The sequence below is a fragment of the Crassostrea angulata genome, chromosome 2 (genome assembly GCF_025612915.1).
Source record: "Crassostrea angulata isolate pt1a10 chromosome 2, ASM2561291v2, whole genome shotgun sequence".
Classification (NCBI taxonomy): domain Eukaryota; kingdom Metazoa; phylum Mollusca; class Bivalvia; order Ostreida; family Ostreidae; genus Magallana; species Magallana angulata.
Window position 1 is genome coordinate 74,871,939 of NC_069112.1, and position 18,097 is coordinate 74,890,035.

An 18,097-nucleotide genomic window follows, 5' to 3' on the forward strand; every position below is an offset into this window, starting at 1 on the left:
GTGTATTCGATAATGTTAAATTTCAAGGGATATCCGGACCACCCCCCCCCCCCCTCCCCAACCCCGTCATAATTGATGTTCAAGTCGATGACGTCAATAAGATAAATCAAGTAATATTCTATGTTTTGTGTTTCTACATGTAATTTTGGTTCTGTGATAGCGATTCCGAAACATCAACGACTGTATATTTACTGGGGGGGGGGGGGGTGATACCACCTATATTTCCTGATGAGGAGTGAAGCAGATCCGAGGATGGTTTTTGTGGATGGGTGTCCCACGAGCATACTGTTTATGTATCATTTTAAATATCAAAGGACTCCCGTTTTAATTCCTAGATCCGCGCTTGTTTCTTTGTCATAGATCTCCAACATCATTTATATTGCTGATAAGGTAAGTAATAAAAATATGACAGCCGATGGGCTATGCCTATACCTGACATTTCAAACCAAGCGATTGTAATCTTACTTTTCCATTTTTTTTTTCAGATTCTAGCTATCGATTGCTCTTATGATTAACGCATGTGCGCCATGATTAATGTAATGTCTGCACCAACAGACAAATCTGGGTTGTACATTTCGTTATAACGTGCATTTATCCAGTTTCATGCATGTTCGTGTATTCTGTTTTGGTCTATATTGGCTGACAATGTGTATCTGCAGCATCTGCAGGATTTATAAGTTCTTTTTTCTTCATAATGTAGCTTGAAATTCTTGAATGTTGCTCGAAAGTAAAATAAAAGGAGTAAAAAACACAAAATTCTATATTTCAAAATTTATTCTAATTAGATTTCTACAACATACCGTCACAAATTTACCAAACGTATAAAAGTAAAAAGACCTAAATACACCGAAATATTCTCTTACAACGAATTGATAACACATAAAATGACAAACTCGGACTTCACGGTCCTGTCCAAGAGTTGACGCCCCTTCTTTTTTTTTTAAGCTAAATCATTTAAATACCCATCCACAATTCTTTAAACAGCCAGTACAGACTCACATTGCATTAAATATTCAGTCCAAAATTATGCAAATATCTACTTAGCTTAATAGCAAAAATATTAATAGTTAATTTTACATTAAAATAAAAACATAAAACCGTTTATAAATCATTTTCATTATTATTAAATTGCTATATTTATACTTTTTTACAGGCGGTGTAATCTACATATACATTATAAAATATGTAATGCAGACTATTTCAAAATGCACATTGAGACTAAAGCTTGTTCAATTTGTAGCTGCATAATATATATATTTTTTTTCATTTTAGTTCACAACCAATTCAGAATTATCAAAACTAATGAAGATATGTCAATAAGCTTAAAATTAATACATAAAGATGCGGCTTTCGCTTTGTATAGAACGATAACTCAAGGAGAAACTTTGTCAGATCTCTCTCGGTAACCAAAGGGGAGAAACTCTTGATCTAAATTCAACAATTTTCAGATAAAATCCGGAATTCCGAACAAGTAGTTTCCCCGGGCGGCTCTCTCGTTAGAAACAAAATATTCTATCCATAGCATTTCAAACACTTCTCTCGTAATGTTTTTACCCTGAAAAAAAAATACAATATTTTAAGAATTCTCTCTCTCTCTCTCTCTCTCTCTCTCTCTCTCTCTCTCTCTCTCTCTCATTGCAACGACGGAAGGAGAAATTATTATACATAATGTAATTTACGCCTACATTGATCATTGTTCCACTAAAATTTATATAAAAACACATATTATCAGCTGTAAACTTAAAACTAACAAATGGCATGCTTTACATTCGACGTTAAAGTTATCTTGAAAGTTATCCTTCTTTGTATTATCCTTATATATTCAACACCCCCCCCATTTTTGTCAACCTCAAAATTAATTTTTAGTCCTTCCCAGATATCGTATACATGTACTTTGATATAACATTTCAGAAGTGGTCTTAATAAAACCTGCTTACGTCAGAGATTTTATGGAAGGCCTCCCTGCACTCCTCGACTGGGATCCCGTACGACTTGTTCCAGACCGTGGTGTACTCGTCTATGTCAATCTCGTTATCACCTGAAATCAACATGATATAAAACGCTATCAGGACACTGATTTGACTGGCAAAAAATTTACTTTCATATTCGTTCATGCGTGTAGTACACATAGGCGTCGGAACCGGGGGGCTGGGGGGGGGGCTTAGCCCCCCACTTTTTTTTGTAAAGTTAGACCTAACCATTAGGGACATAGCATCATAGAGGGTTCAGCCCCCAGTCTCGCAGGAAAGATAATTGTTTGTAAATTTACCTTAAATGATTGAGAAGTTGAAATAGGCATATCCCCCCCCCCCCCCCCAACGGATTAGGAATTTGGAGGAAAATTTTTTTAGGTAGGTAAGATTTCTTTTTTGGAAGTATACCCCCCCCCCCCTCAATATTTCTGAGGATTAGTCTAGCCCCCCCCCCCCCCACTTTAATTTGCTTCCGACGCCAGTGGTACAATATACATGTCCTCGTCTACAGGTGCGCTTGAACTTCCAAAAGTGTACACCGTGTACACTTTTGTAAATTAAGTGTAGTCGTGTAATGTTTACTAGTATGATTTCACCGGGTGTACATGTACACTTTTCTACACTGAGTCAGGGGGTAAAAAAAATGATTGAAAGTTATATAACATATTGGAAGTCGCATATATAAGTTTAAATTTTGAATGAAAGCTATTAAATTTGAAATAAATGTTTAAGTTATTGATTGCTGTAAGACCAAAATGTCCTTGAACATCATATTATCTGTTAAATCTGCATGCTTTTCCGCCGTATTTATTCTTAACTCCATACACCATGAACACTACACCATCAAGTGCACTTGATATACAATACAAAATGTTTACACCGGCGTACACCAAGTTCAACAAAATCAAGCGCGCCCTATATATCATGCGCGGATCAATACAGAGGGATGGGGGATAAGATTTTATAGAAGAACCCCCCCCCCCCCCTTTCACACAAACACGTTCCTTGCCTGGAAATTCTGTGATAAATCTCGATTAAAAAAATAGTAGTATCATCCGAATTCACAATTTACGAAAAAGTAATCGTACTTACATGTTATTCTAAAATATAGATTATATATATATATATATTCGACCTTTATCTATCTTGGCTGTTTAAAAATCACGCCCTCTATATCATTTCTAATAAGTGTCATGTGTTCGTTTTGTTTTATGAATCTTGACAGTTTCTAGGGAAGCGTTAAAGTGATCCAGACAAAGATTACTTCTATCATAGTCTCTCGAGTATGGATTCGGATGCAATAAGGATATTATCTGGAATTAGAAAAATTGATAACGTAGTTTGCATTTGTAAGAGTCCAAAATACAGTATCTGCTCAAAATTATGAAATAATCAGACTAATGTACGTATAATTTTGTGAAACGCTTTATATTTTCATCGTTGTTCGAGTAAAACTGTCTAATAAAAATGATCCTATCCATTTACACAATGTTAAAGGTTATTTACCGGCATATATGTTGTTTTTTTTATAAAAGGAATGGGATTAACAGGACCGACTTATCCCATTATGCTGAACAGTAAACGCATTTCATGGCACAAAGTATGGAGTTTGTAAATTAAATACGTTGAATATTCTAACCAACGAATAATAAGAATTAATGTAGCAGCAATAGAATAATTTATCCTCTAAAAATAAGAACAGTGTTAAAGCATACCAATACTTAATATAACATACGATAAGAATTTCTAATTGTTGTGTTAAGTAATTCTTTTACCAAATCAAACAGCGCGTCACAAATACAAGTTGTCTTATATCGATACACTTTTGTTAACACATACCTGATTTGTCATTGACTTCGAACATGAATATAATATAATATATAAAAACAACTTTATTTTTTTGTGATAGCTAATTCTTTAAACCAATCAAATTGTGCTTTATAAACAGAAGTTGACTTATGTTGATACACATTTGTTATCACGTACCTGATTTGTCATTGACTTCGAACATGAACTGCATGAACCTCTGCTGCCACTCCGGGAAAGGTTTGCCGTGTTTTACCGACTGCAGACAGTCACTCCACATCTGGACCCACTCGTCCTTGGAGACTTTGTCATCCTGTAACATCGAAAATAACCAACAGGTAAAAAGAAATACTGTATACAGGGTTAATTTTCCCCATGTTACATGTATTTTTGCCTTTCGTCACTTGGAAACGGATCCGCTCCGTCTTGAATACGCCCATAGAAAGTTGTATTAAAAAAGAGATAATTTGAGACTTTGGAATTCGCCCAGTCTTAAAATCATCTGCTGACAACGAGGGCGAAAGAGGCGAAAAAAAAAATAGGGATGAATATTTCCCTGTACAGAGTATGTATGTACCGATATAAAAAGCAGTTCCTATATGTACATGAAAGACAGGAGATTTAGAGATCTAGAATTTTCCATCAGGACCCAAAGGAATTGAAACATTTTATCAAAAATCCCAGATGATTTTTAAAACTAGTTTCGGTAATTAGGGCGATCTTTGTGAACTCTGACCTGGTTTTCGTCTGCGTACTTCTTCAGGTCGTCCCAGATCAGTAACAGCGTGTCCTTGCCCTTGTTATACTGGTCCCCGTCCTTGGGCCAGCCAAGGACACTGACGAACTTCTACAATCAGGATGAAAAAAATCATTTTATTCACACTTCTACTTTCTGTATTGTCTTTATAGAGACGACTTTAAATTGTCTTTGTAAGTCTACAGACATATACTATTGTATTAGGATATATGTACCTTGTCACTATTTTAACTTATGTATGCATATTACGACTCAAAGAGAGGGAGGAATAGACTTGTAGAAACTTCAGAAAATATATTGAAGTGAAATAGAGATGGTGTTCGGTATTAAACATAGTTAATGGTACATTGTATAACATCCATTTCATATACATTTGTATTTTCTCTATCTTTCTGACTCTTTCTGTCTCACCCTCTCTCCCTCCCTTCTCTCTCTCTCTCTCTCCCTCTCTCTCTCTTTGAGACTAATATCAAAGTACAGTACTATAAATAAAACTTTTAATTACGAATTTTGCTTCTCAATTTTCCGGAATTAATGAGCAAAAATCGAGGAAATATAGGTCAATCGATCAATACCAAGAGCCATAAACCATCTTTATTAAAAGAGATAAAAACGACTTCCCGAGAAAAAACCCCAGAACTCTTAATGACTAGAATTCCCATGTGAATTCGACTTCGGCATACAATTATACGGCATGCAACTAAATGCAACTAGATCACATTGCAATAAAGGCTTAAAGGAATAATGGATTCCTAATTAAAACCAAAAAGTTTTTCTACCGTATATTCTTGTTTTTTTAATCTGAAACCATTTCAAAATAATCAATGCTTACAAACATGCACTGGATATTGTTCAAAACATTTAAAGTCAATGATCTAAATATTAACTGTTATAATATTAGATAACTTATATTATATCTTGTACGACAGATAATGTATAAAGAATATGGATCTTTTCACTAAACTATTCTTTAGACATCCATTATTTTAAATGAATGCATAAAGACATAGAGAGGGAAAGTAATGACAAATACTTGACAAAAACGATGGATAGAGAGAGAGAGAGAGAGAGAAAGAGAGAGAGGATATTTAAAATGAGTTTTTTTTCTTTATAAGCAGATTTTAACTTAATTTATGAAGATTAAAAAAACCAATTAAAAATATGGGGAGAGATAAAGAGAGGGGGAAAGAGAAAGGAAAATCTTAATGAGCTTTTTTTCTTTATAGCAGATTTTAATTTCATTTATAAAACTTAACAAACAAAAATCTATAATAAAAACGATATTCGCTGATCTATACAAAGCAAATAATAGTATAGTAATAAAAATCTTCTTGGTTGAATTTTCTATTTTTCTATCCTTTGAGAATAAGGTGTGACATTCCATCGAATTATCGTCGTAATGGCTTGTTAATAATTCATATCTTATTTCTGCTTGCGGTTTGTGGTAAGGGGTAGTAAACACAATTTTGCTGCTGACACCTTGCCATCTATTTATAGAAAGATTTTTATTTTGTTTCTTTAAATACGCCATTAAGGATAAAGTTCCATTGAGTTAATTATCAGCGCTTGTGTATCGACCGTTTGTCAATTTAATAGATTTAGTATTTGTTTAATGTCGTTCACTGAAGCAAACATGAACTAGTGGGTATTGTTTTTTTTACAAAAAAACACATGTCTCCCCTTCTCCCCAAAGATTGTAATATGGGGCAAATTTAACGATTGTAAAGAATAATGTCAGCTATATGTTACCCAGACCCATCTTTTTCTTAATTTGACCTTGAGAAAAAAATGTTCAAGGTCATATATAAATCAATAGTACACCTAAGTGTATTATTATTGTTCTTTGTTTAAAGTTTGAAGTCCTTCTGTCAAAGTATATTCAGGAGTTGAACAATGAAGTTTTTTCTAATTTGACCTTGAAATAAACATTTTAAGGTCAAGGTCAAATTTTTTGGTAAGGTTCAACTAGTTATTTACCATCTATCCATTAAAAGTCTGTATGTTAAGGAGTCTTGTGTTATGGTCAGGACAATGTTTTTTATGAAAAGCTTGACCTTGAAGAACAAAATAGGTCAAGGTCAAAACTTTTGGTGGCGTGCACTCATTCTCAATACCATCTACCTATGTTCCAAGTTTGAAGTCTTAATGTCAAAGGGTATTAAAGTTATGACCCAGACAAAATTTTATTATTTTTTTCTTTTTTCTTAATTTGACCTTGAGTAAAACAAGGTCAAGGTCAAATATTATCCAATAGTACAACTAAGTGTATTATTATTGTTCTCTGTTTAAAGTTTGAACTCCTTCTGTCAAAGTATATTCAGGAGTTGAGCAATGAGGGTTTTTCTAATATGACCTTGAAATAAAAATTCTAGGTCAAGGTCAAAAATTTTGGTAAGGTTCAACTAGGTTATATACCATCTATCTATGATACAAGTTTAAAGTCTGTATGTTAAAGGAGTCTTGTGTTATGGTCCGGACAATATTTTTTATGAAAAGCTTGACCTTGAAGAACAAAATAGGTCAAGGTCAAAACTTTTGGTTACGTGCACTCCTTCTCAATACCATCTACCTATGTTCTAAGTTTGAAGTCTTAATGTCAAAGGGTATTAAAGTAATGACCCAGACAGAATTTTATAATTTTTTTCTTAATTTGACCTTGAATAAAACAAGGTCAAGGTAAATTATTATTCAATAGTACACCTAAGTGTATTATTATTGTTCTCTGTTTAAAGTTTGAAGTCCTTCTGTCAAAGTATATTCAGAAGTTGAACAATGAAGTTTTTTCTAATATGACCTTGAAATAAAAATTCTAGGTCAAGGTCAAAAATTTTGGTAAGGTTCAACTAGGTTATATACCATCTATCTATGATACAAGTTTAAAGTCTGTATGTTAAAGGAGTCTTGTGTTATGGTCCAGACAATATTTTTCATAAAAAGCTTGACCTTGAAGAACAAAATAGGTCAAGGTCAGAACTTTTGGTGCCGTGCACTCCTTCCCAATACCATCTACCTATGTTCTAAGTTTGAAGTCTTAATGTCAAAGGGTATTTAAGTTACGGCTTGGACAAATTTGGATGAAGAAGAAGAAGAATAAGAAGAACTAGACACGATCTCGTTGCGAGCAACGAGGAGGTCTTCCGTGTGTTTTAGAACAAGAAATACATGTACATGTTCGACCTTGGTTTTGCTATTTAACGGCTAAACGTGATTTAAAATATAAGACAACAGTCTACATTCTAAGGGCCAGATACTATTTTGTTTTAGATGTATGAGCTTTGGTTGAAAACATTAAGATCTCTAATTCGAGGGGCAGCCTCTTTTTCCTCGTATCAAATGAAAAGTTATTTACTTTTAAAGATATTTTGTTCAACAAGTGTATAGAAATTTGTTACCATTCTTGAGATATCTCAGAAAGAGCGTTTAAGGGGCCGATCCCTTATCTCCTTATAGGGGTCGTTTAACGAAATTTTGTAGAATCCATATTGTTTAGTAGATCATTTTGAGTATCTTTTCTTCTATACTGCATTTCAAAATATTTTCCTTTCTGAGATATCGGTGATTAATTTTTTGAATTTTGAACCCTTAAAAATCTTAATTACGTATCACATTATAAAATCATGACACTGCTTGGATACATAACGGTAAGATAAACATATTTGCTTCTATAATCTTTCACAAAATATATCTCAGTAAAGGGGCTATAGATGAAAGACTTGAGAGCCCTTTGGTCCCCTAATTTGAGGGGCCAGCCCCTTTGTCTTGATATCAAAAAAAAGGTCTTATAAATTAAAAAAAAAATTACATGTTTTAACAAAATATTATTCAGAAAAGAGATAAACAAAGAAAACCAGAAAAAATTATGATATTTGTTTAATCTCAATTTTTGGGTCCAGGCGAGCTTCGGCGCTTTTTGCGATCGAAATGATTTTAAACCTTCATGCACAATTTCAGTCTTCCGTCTACCATCACTGAAAATTTCAAGTGTATATCTGCTATAGTTAAAAAGGAGTACTGCCGAGAAAATATCTCTCTGAAAATCGACAAAACGACTATATCTCAAAACCTGAAGTGACGTCTTCAATAAAAAAAATTTCAAATACGGTTCACATCGTCATCTATAAGATCGACAAGTTTCGTAAAAATCAATTGAGTAGTTTTCGAGATCTTGCGTGCACAAAATTTGTAAGAAAAAAAAATAATATAGAAGAAAAGCAATACCAATAAGGTTTTCCGTTGGAAACGGAAGACCTTAATAATAAGAAAAGTTAAAAAGAAACAATAGAATACTAGAAGGTTCTTCCGCTAAAGACGGAAGACCCTAATAATTTAAGAATGTTTTTGTCTAAATCTTAATGTACGAGTGTTTTTAACTTATACTTCAGTCCAACAACCCCTTTATTTTGAATATCTTAGTAAGAAAGTAAAAAAAAATGGAGAGAAGGAAATAGAGAGAAAGAACAAATCTTGGCTCCGGCGAGATTCGAACACACAGACTTTGCAGGTGTCATAACAGTATTTCATCGTAGACTGGTTCTCTGTCTCTATCATACGAAATATATATCGCGCATATCAGACAGGCATTGCCAGTCTATATTTCATCATCGAAGGTTCACGTCAAAACATGGCTGACGCGAAATAATTCCCGATTTTCTCTTTGAATTTGGGGCGTTTCCGCCCGGGACAGGAGCTGAATTTTTGTATGAGATGAAAAACAACGTGTTAGATGTCTCACTACTCAGGTTTGGTAGCAGTGCGAGGTCATTTGAAATATTAATGCGTGTTTGTGTCTGGAGGGGGATAAAAAGGACCGAGCTTGATTTTCGTCGTAAATAAATCGAAAGTAGAATTTTGAGGTGTGGATCTCGGATTCGGTTAACGACAATTAGGGGAAGTCCTAAAACAATGACTGATGCATTTTAGACATGTATTTCAGAGTAGAGATTGTTTTGTGTCGTTTACTATTATGTTTGACTGTTTTATATCAACAGGATTGATAAAATTCTTTTAAATGTAGAAATAACGAAATCAGTAACACGTAAATTTATTCATAAAAAAATGGATGACAGTAATTTCCACAGTTCTAACATTCATAAGTAGTTCACACGCTATCGTAGATACAGACTAAACGGAAAACAAGAATTATACATGCAACAGAAATATTACGCGGCTGCTTACATCCCTTGCACTGTGTAAATTTTAAGTCCCCATACAGGCTATACTCGCGGCTTGATATCGGAAATTTCTTCTTAATTGTTCAATCCGCTGCAAATTTGGCAAAAAAACGGAATGAGGTCCGAAGTACATTTACACAAAATTTCATGAGGATTGAGTGAAGAGCTCGGGAGTTAGAATTTGTTTCTACAGTACATGTCAAACACGAAAATTAAAACTCAAATGCCAAAAAGTTCATAACTCTGTTAATAATGAACGAATTGGTCTGGTAATTAGTACGGTAATCTAGAATGGTACTAAGTTGAAATTAAAGGTCCGAGATAAAAGATCAAGTAAAATCGGGCCAGAAAAACTAAATGACTTTTTGAAGGGGGGGGGGGGTGGGGGTCGGTGACTTCTATATTAAACGGAAAATACTAAATTCCCAATATCACTAGAGTTTGAGATACATGCTTGACCTTTATTTTGCTATTTACCAGCTAAACATGATTTGGAAATAGAATGAAAAATCCTTTGATTTTAAACAGACTCTTTTCTTCAATTTCTATATCCTCTTTTTCTTTTACAAAAAAATCATAAATGTATTGGACTTCTCGCCCTTGTTTTGTTTCTGATATATGTATAAGAGCTTTGATTGAAACATTTAGATCCCTCTTATCATGTAATTTGAGGGGCTAGCCCCTTTTTCTTGATATCAATGAGAGGTCCCTTAATATAAAACACATTTTGTTCAACAAGTGTTTAGAAATTTGTTACTGTTTTTGAGATATTAGGGAAAAATTGTTTTAGGGGCCGACCCTTTATCTGCTTATAAGGACCATTAAACGAAACTTTGGTGGTTAAATATTATTACGAATATTATTCTGAGTATCTTCTCTTCTATAATGCATTTCAAAATATTTCTCCTTTTTAAGAAATAAATGATCAAAATATTGGACTTCTAGCCCCTTGAAAATCCAAATTATGTAACATATCAGAAAACTTTTAACAAATATAGGTAGATAACTGGAAGATAAACATTTTTGCTTCTATAATACATTACAAAATATTTTTCATTAAGGAGATATAGATAAAAGACTTTAGACCCCTTGTGGCCCCTAATATGAGGGGTCAGCCCCTTTTGCTTGGTGTCAGTTGAAAGATCTTTTATAGATTAATTTTTGATGCTCTACATGTGTTAGCAAAATATTGATTAGAAGAAAGATATTCGTGATCAAATCTCAAATTTCGTAAAAATTGTCAAAAAAATTTAACATCAACATTTTCAGTTCCGGGCGAGCTTCAAGGATGATGACTTCTGGTCAAATCTAAAACAAGCAAGCAAATCTACCATAACCACTCTATCTTGCATATAAATTTCAAGTCCCTAACTATAACAGTTTTTGAGGAGATGCGTGGACAATATCATGTTCCAAAATACATGAAAAAGGGAGATAATTCAGAAACGGAAGTGAATTTTCAGACAGGAAGTAAGATGCAAAGAGATATTCACCTAAGACATTATCCCTGTAAAAATCATTAAAATCCATTGAGAAATGGCTGAGAAATTAAGGGTGACTACCAAGAAAAAAAATAATAATATAGAAGAATGAGAACGCGTAGAAAAACAGTAAGGTCTTCCGCTGAAGACGGAAGACCTTAATAAGAAGAATAAGAAAGTCGACAAAAACAATATGTCTCCCCTTTGAAAGGGGAGACATAATTAAGTTGGGCTTACAGTTACTTTGAAGACAGCCAGAGAGAGAGAGAGAGAGAGAGAGAGAGAGATGCAGATCGACAAGAACAGAAATGGGGGAAGAGGGAGAAAAAGTAGATTGAAAGACAGAATGATGACGAGGAAATGTGGGGAAGTTAAAGATGCGATATGTAAACAAACTTTATATCGTGTTTATCTTTAAAAAAAAGAAGAAAGAAAACAACTCACGTCTATGGCTATGAGGAAGTCGTCTTTAGCAATGACACCGTCATCATTTCTATCTGAAAAACAAAGCAGGATAAAATAAATCGCATGTACAGGTACTGAGGCACTTTACCATAATCTAGGTACCACTGACTGACAGTTACATTTTGGTATACTTACACATAAAATAAGCTGGCGTCCAAACATTGATTTAGTTGTTTTAAGGATCAGATACTAGTATTCTAAATGACAAAATTATATCATCGATCAAATTATAGGGGTTAATACAGTTATTAGATATTAGGGGTTAATACAATAATCAGATATAGTAGTACTGTCATCCCCCCCCCCTCCCCGAAAAAAAAACCCAGCTAGAATATGCGTGTGTCCAGAATTTTTTTTTCAATGGGGGGGGGGGGGGGGGGGTCCAAGGGATGACTTTGTTTGCAACGGCGAAGGCTCAAAATCGGTAACTCTACTATGTGGATTGAACAAGTTTGAGTTTTCTCTAGATCCACGGATAGCTAGAAAGCATTGAACAGGCTGACCTCTTGTTCACCCCAGACATCTCACTTAGAGAGAACTATATCAGTGGTCTAGATATTTGATTTGTTTGTCTCAACATCTTTTAAGTGTCATAAACTCGAATGCATCGCTGAAATCGAATATTTGGATATACAAAGCTACGAATGCTGATGTAGATATTTTTTTACCTTTATCAGCCTTCCAAACATGCAGTCTACAGTGCTTGTTTACCCTTTATCTTGTAAAATATTAAAATTGTAGTTTTCGCTTCTGAGACATATTATTAAAAGAATATTACGCCATTGGTTTGGACTTTGTCTCTTATTGAAAGGGCTTAAGTAGGCTACCTGGTATATAAGCTTGTCAGTGATATTTACTAAAATATGTTTGCAGTAAAGATAAGTACAAGTAATACGAAACTGTGTCATTTTAGCAGAAAATAACATTTTCGTTCAAAAAAAAATCTTCATGAAAATTGCAGCTCATATTGCTTTAATATGGTAAAATAAGCAGCTCGTTTATTATAGTTTTTTTTAGTTTGTTCGACAATCAATATAAACATTTCACATATTTAATAATGGAAAACAACCCATCATAAGCTTAAAACTTGTACAACGTCGTATATTTTCATACAGAGTCTATTTCCAAGATGGTACGAAAACTGCACTGCATTGATTTCATCGCCGATATCAAAGAGTGCTTTCTTTCCAGAAAATAAGAAAAGTGACTGACAATATATAAACATTCGTATGACAATGTTTGCAATGAGAGATAAATATCTTGAAGTACAACAGGAAAAAACCAAAAGGGTTGCATGTAAATACAATGATTAAATTTACTGTGAATCATTACCCAATTGAGCTGCTAAAGCTATCATAAGGCCAAAAAAAAATTATTGTTCGTTTGGAAAAGCCTCCAGCCTCATTGAAATACCCCAGGTGATACAATTTTATCAACAAAAATGAAGAACTTCATGAACAATTTCATATGGAGATTTTTATATTTTACCAATTATTAATTTATTAAACTTCAAGTTTGAGAAAAAAAAATCTTTCCTCCCTCCTGAGTCTAGAGACCTCCAGGCAGTGATGGCCTTATCTACAAATGTTTATCACTACTCTGTCCTAGATTCCGGACAGTCACAAAAAACTATAATAAACGAGCTGTTTATATAAAATTGTTCTTGGCAAGAGAGTGTGCATGGCTGACAATCGAAGAAAGAGAAAAGTAAAGAGAACAAAAAACTAGATCAAATGCGTGGGAGTAGGCCCAGTTCGTACACATTGGCTAACACTATATGACAGGCACGCGGAAAATATCGCGATAAGGATCTGCTCTATAGCGTTATACGGCCCGTCCACGCCATCGGCGGATATCAGGGGAACTATGGGAAATCTGTTTAATTACTCATTGAAAAAAGGACGATAAAAAGACACGTAGTTCCTTAGAGTGTTTGATGTTTACTGTTATCAAGATGTTACACGGTTGTTTTGTGGATTATTATCTCTGTAAAATACATATTTATTTTCAAAAAGGAGAGGTCACATAAGTAAATATTAAAGACCGTTCTAATAAGGAAGTGGTAGGGTTTTTTTTCCTATCAAGATCATTTAGACGATATTACTGATCTGATTTATTTGTTAGTTTAGTTTTAGAACCTCTACTGTTACAGATTAGGTAATAACTATGTAGTATTTTGACTAGTTTTAGAAATGCTCAATTTGTTGTTCAGAAAAAAAATATATATAAAGATATGATCTTTATAAATAATCTTTAAAATTTTAAATATGTAATTAAATAGTAATTATTAAATATCGTTCTAAAAACGGATGGATAAGGGTTTTTTCAATCATGATCATTTCTTCGAAATCATTGTTTTTGTTTGTTTGTTAATTTAATGAACCCCTAATTTTGCAGAATGTGTTTTTCATCAGTTTTGGAAATCCTCAATTTGTTGTTCATTGAAGTAAAATTCTTATTCTGCTTTACATAGAAATGTAATCCTGCGGCTGAAAGAAATGAAATCCACAATTTTTTGTTCATAGATATGAAACCCTTAATTTAATGTTCAATGAAAAGAAATCCTCAATTTGTTGTTCATCAATTAATTGTTCAATGAAAAAAGTGATAAGCTCTTTTAAAATAATTCTTTTTCCGTTTTGCGTATTAGCAATAGCTTATTACATTAAGAAGTTCATTTTTGTTTTCAGCTAAATAATGGTAAACATTTTGCCAATAATTTACAGTGCTTTATTTCCAGATAGTCCGAAACCTAATCGAGGCTGCAGCCATGAAAGCTTGGGTATGACAATGTTTACAGTGAGAGACAGAAAACTACATGAATATACTATATGCAGGGTTTTTTCGCCCTACTACAATTGCAAACATTTTTGCCCCGTCTGGAATTTGCCCAGAAGCAGTTGTGTTTAAAGAGAGATAATTAGACACATTTGAATTCGCCAAGTCTTGAATTCGCCCGGTGACAACGAGGGCGAAAATGGTGAAAATTAAACGGGGCCTAATATTTCCCTGTATACATTAGGCACACTAAGAAACAGAAGGATTGCATGTTCAAATTAATAATTATTCTTTTCATTCCATAGTGTGAGCTATGTTTACAAACCCTATATTTTATAGACGTGCATGCAATAATCTGACCTGTTTTGGAGATCATCAGTTTGTTGTTCATATGAATAAATATGTGATATGCTCTTTTAAAATCTCTTGCGTATTTGTAATAACATTTAAATTCGAGGGATAAAAATAAACTTTTAATGTTGTTTTTCTGCTCAGTCATGGTGAACATTAGCCGTATCACTGCACTGCATTGATTCCATCGTCAATAAAAACCGAGATACAACTCATAGTGGATCAACATTTCAGAGTAAAAATAAAAGACATTATTTACAAACAAAATCCCAGTGAGAATTTCCCTGACACGAAGACCTGTCAGTTCTTCCCGTGGATCAATAAGCTACAATGGTCGCAGCTATTACCATCATAATTCAAAGCCTCCAAGAGACCCAGACTACTTAAAAACTGTCATCTCGCCTGACGGGAGCTTGGAAACGTGACATAATGTCTGAAGACATATGTCACAACATAGGAATGGCTTCCAAGACGACTCAATCAAAGAAAAAATAGGTTTGAAAATGAGAAGAAGCATGCAATGTTATGAGTACTGCCATGTCATGATCAGATTTAATAAATATTCATTTTCATACATATTATGAACAGTTGATACAGTGCATTCTTAAAATAATGTCAGCATTTATCATAAAAAAATACTAGAGAGAACTGGTCACCGGTCAATAGTTGATTCCGACCTTGACCCCTGAGTTTAAAAAATTAAATAGCATATGAAACAGAACAACAGAAACTATAATAGTTTGCAGTCATACACTAAAAAAAGTATACGTTTTCAACTGGTTTTTTTTTCCACGAGAATTCGATCTACAGAGGACAGGTATAGTGAAATCGTCCTTTGGACGTGGCCTTTTACAAGGTTACCGAATAAAAAATTTGGCTCTGTCATGATACGTTAATTAGATATGACCATTAATGTTATTACACATACACAATGTAATCTACGCCACCATATTGAGTTTGAGTTTGGAGACAAATAGACTAAGCACTACTTGAGTAGATAATACAGACGGAATTTTTTCATAAAATGTACATGTATCACTTGCGATTAGTGTGTGATGCTGATCATTTCATTTAAAGAATCCGACAACATATAAAAAAACTGGCTTTGATTACATGTCTATCGACCACGCATTACTTAGAATTAACCGAGTGGCATTGGATACCGCAGAACTCGAGCACATCCATCATGCGGTGATGATAAATCGGCGCTTGTTGCTATCATAAGGACGTGACATGTAAATACCTCCGTAAAAGCTGTGATCTGATGCCAATGTCGTCGTTAGCACGATATACAGAATAATCCCCAGAATTTATTGACATTGCGCTCAAGGCTAAACTTAAGTCTTAAAAGGGCAAGGTATTCGTGGTCAATCGTTTTCCTTTCGAAGAGAACTATTTCAACAAAACCTTAAATTGGTATTTTTGAAGGACGTATCTATCCATTTCTTCAATCAAAACAAGTAAAAAATTAGGCTGGGTTGATGTGATGTAACCATGTGCAGTCTTTGCTCAAAAGCCAGACAAATATTGTTGGTTACAATGAAATAGACAGGGATATGTCATATTGCTGATTGACACAACTGCCAGAAAGTCCAAGCTCTTTTTATAATGGTTCTAACTTAACTATCCAGTTTCCTGAACGTGATGCGCAGATGAGGGATGTGACGTTAATTGCTCCGTACTCTGTCCAAAGATATCTTCGATTCCCATGTTACTTAATTATTCGATATTTATAAACACCTCAGGGTTCAAACGATGTTCATTCAAAAGTACGACATTTTTAAAGATTTCTCAGTTGAAACGCCCCTGTTAGCTTATCAGGTTTCAATACACGGCTATAAATATTATGTCTACGTGGAGTGCGTATTGCAGGAAGCCCGGATGATAACGTTGAAAAATTGCGCGAGGTATTCCGTGTGACTTCCGAATGGAAAAAGATGTAAACATTCCTCATTGTAAAATCTTCGTAAAAATATATATTTTCGAACCTATGATTTTTTCAAGTAAATTTGGTAATGTGTCAATGAAGATGTCTTGGAAATTTTCCCTTTCGTCCATTTTAATTGCACTTCTTTCACAGGTATGTATATTTTTATTAAAAATCAACCAAATGTGCTGCATAAATATCTACGGACAGACTATAATCAATTATATTAATCTCGTTATACCGTTCTTCTACCATATATTTCAATATAACTTTTCTTTCAGTGCTGGAAGTGTGTAAAATATCCGCCATAAAATACTTTAGAAATACCCAAAGGCCAAAATTCATGTTAAAATGCATAGACTACTGAGTATTCGGTTACATAATATCTTGTTTCTGTTGAATGTCATTTTCGATTAAATTCCTAAAGTACAGTCTCCAAGGAAATATGGTGGCGACCCTTTAATTATGTTATCAATCAGATAAACTGAAAAAAAGCCACGAATTCGGATGTTTTCGTTCTTAAATGCCACGTGTATTTACTAAAAGGAAATCCCGACATTTTATTGCTACGGAAACTTCGACAACTTACGTAACAAACAGGATATGACATTCATAAAATGTTTATTATTTACCAGGTTCTTAAATTGGTTCCGTTATGGGCCTGGCAGATTTAATTTTGATCGGACAAACGCTACCAATGACATTGACCTTTAAAATACAAGAAAGAGAGGTTATTTTAACTCAAAATAAGTACAAACAAAGAGGCTCTGTTTAGAACCGTTTTAAAAAGAGCTTGTACTTTGGGCAGTACGCGACCAACTCCGATTTTTACGAAGGCGGGGACTAATCATGGTTAACTGTCCACTCATTGGCTAATATATGTGAATATATTGAACGCAATGACACTCGGCAGACTTCACCAAGAGATGTATATTTTGCTGAAACAGCGTCAATTTCACACAGCAGAGGAGATCTTTGCAAACAACTTTCCGGTTTTTACAGTCTATGAATATTTATGAGCTTCACTTAGCGAATTAGAAGAAAACAGGTCAATATTTGACAGCTTGTTTTGATGAGCAAACTAGATAGTAACATCCCACAGAAAGTCCAAGCTCTTGTTTTAACGGTTCTTATACAAACATTAATATCTCTGCAGAAATTTATAAAAGGAATTCTATCTATCTATGAATTCAGGAAAAGAAGCTCGTAACAAATCCGAGTGAAACTCAAAAACGATGATTCCAAATTTACATGTATCAGAGATTTGTCATTTGCCGTCCGACATCCTTGCAAATATTGCCAATTAATTACAAAGACGAATCGAGGAGAAAAATAATGAAATGAACAGCATAATATTTCCCTGTACTGATTGTAATTACAGTTGTAAG

General features: G+C 33.9%; 1 protein-coding gene across 1 annotated transcript in view; it reads right to left on the reverse strand.

Annotated features, from left to right (window-relative positions):
• Positions 1-756: 756 nt before the first annotated feature.
• The window catches only part of LOC128173638 (sarcoplasmic calcium-binding proteins I, III, and IV-like), a 30,635-nt gene continuing 13,294 nt past the window's right edge, over positions 757-18,097 (reverse strand). Inside the window, exons 3-7 of the mRNA XM_052839311.1 lie at positions 11,633-11,685; positions 4,516-4,626; positions 3,960-4,092; positions 1,938-2,038; positions 757-1,555 (exon numbers count right to left, since the gene is read on the reverse strand). Of these exons, the coding sequence (XP_052695271.1) occupies positions 1,445-1,555; positions 1,938-2,038; positions 3,960-4,092; positions 4,516-4,626; positions 11,633-11,685 (509 nt within the window). The 3' untranslated portion in view covers positions 757-1,444. The remainder of the gene's footprint in view (positions 1,556-1,937; positions 2,039-3,959; positions 4,093-4,515; positions 4,627-11,632; positions 11,686-18,097) is intronic.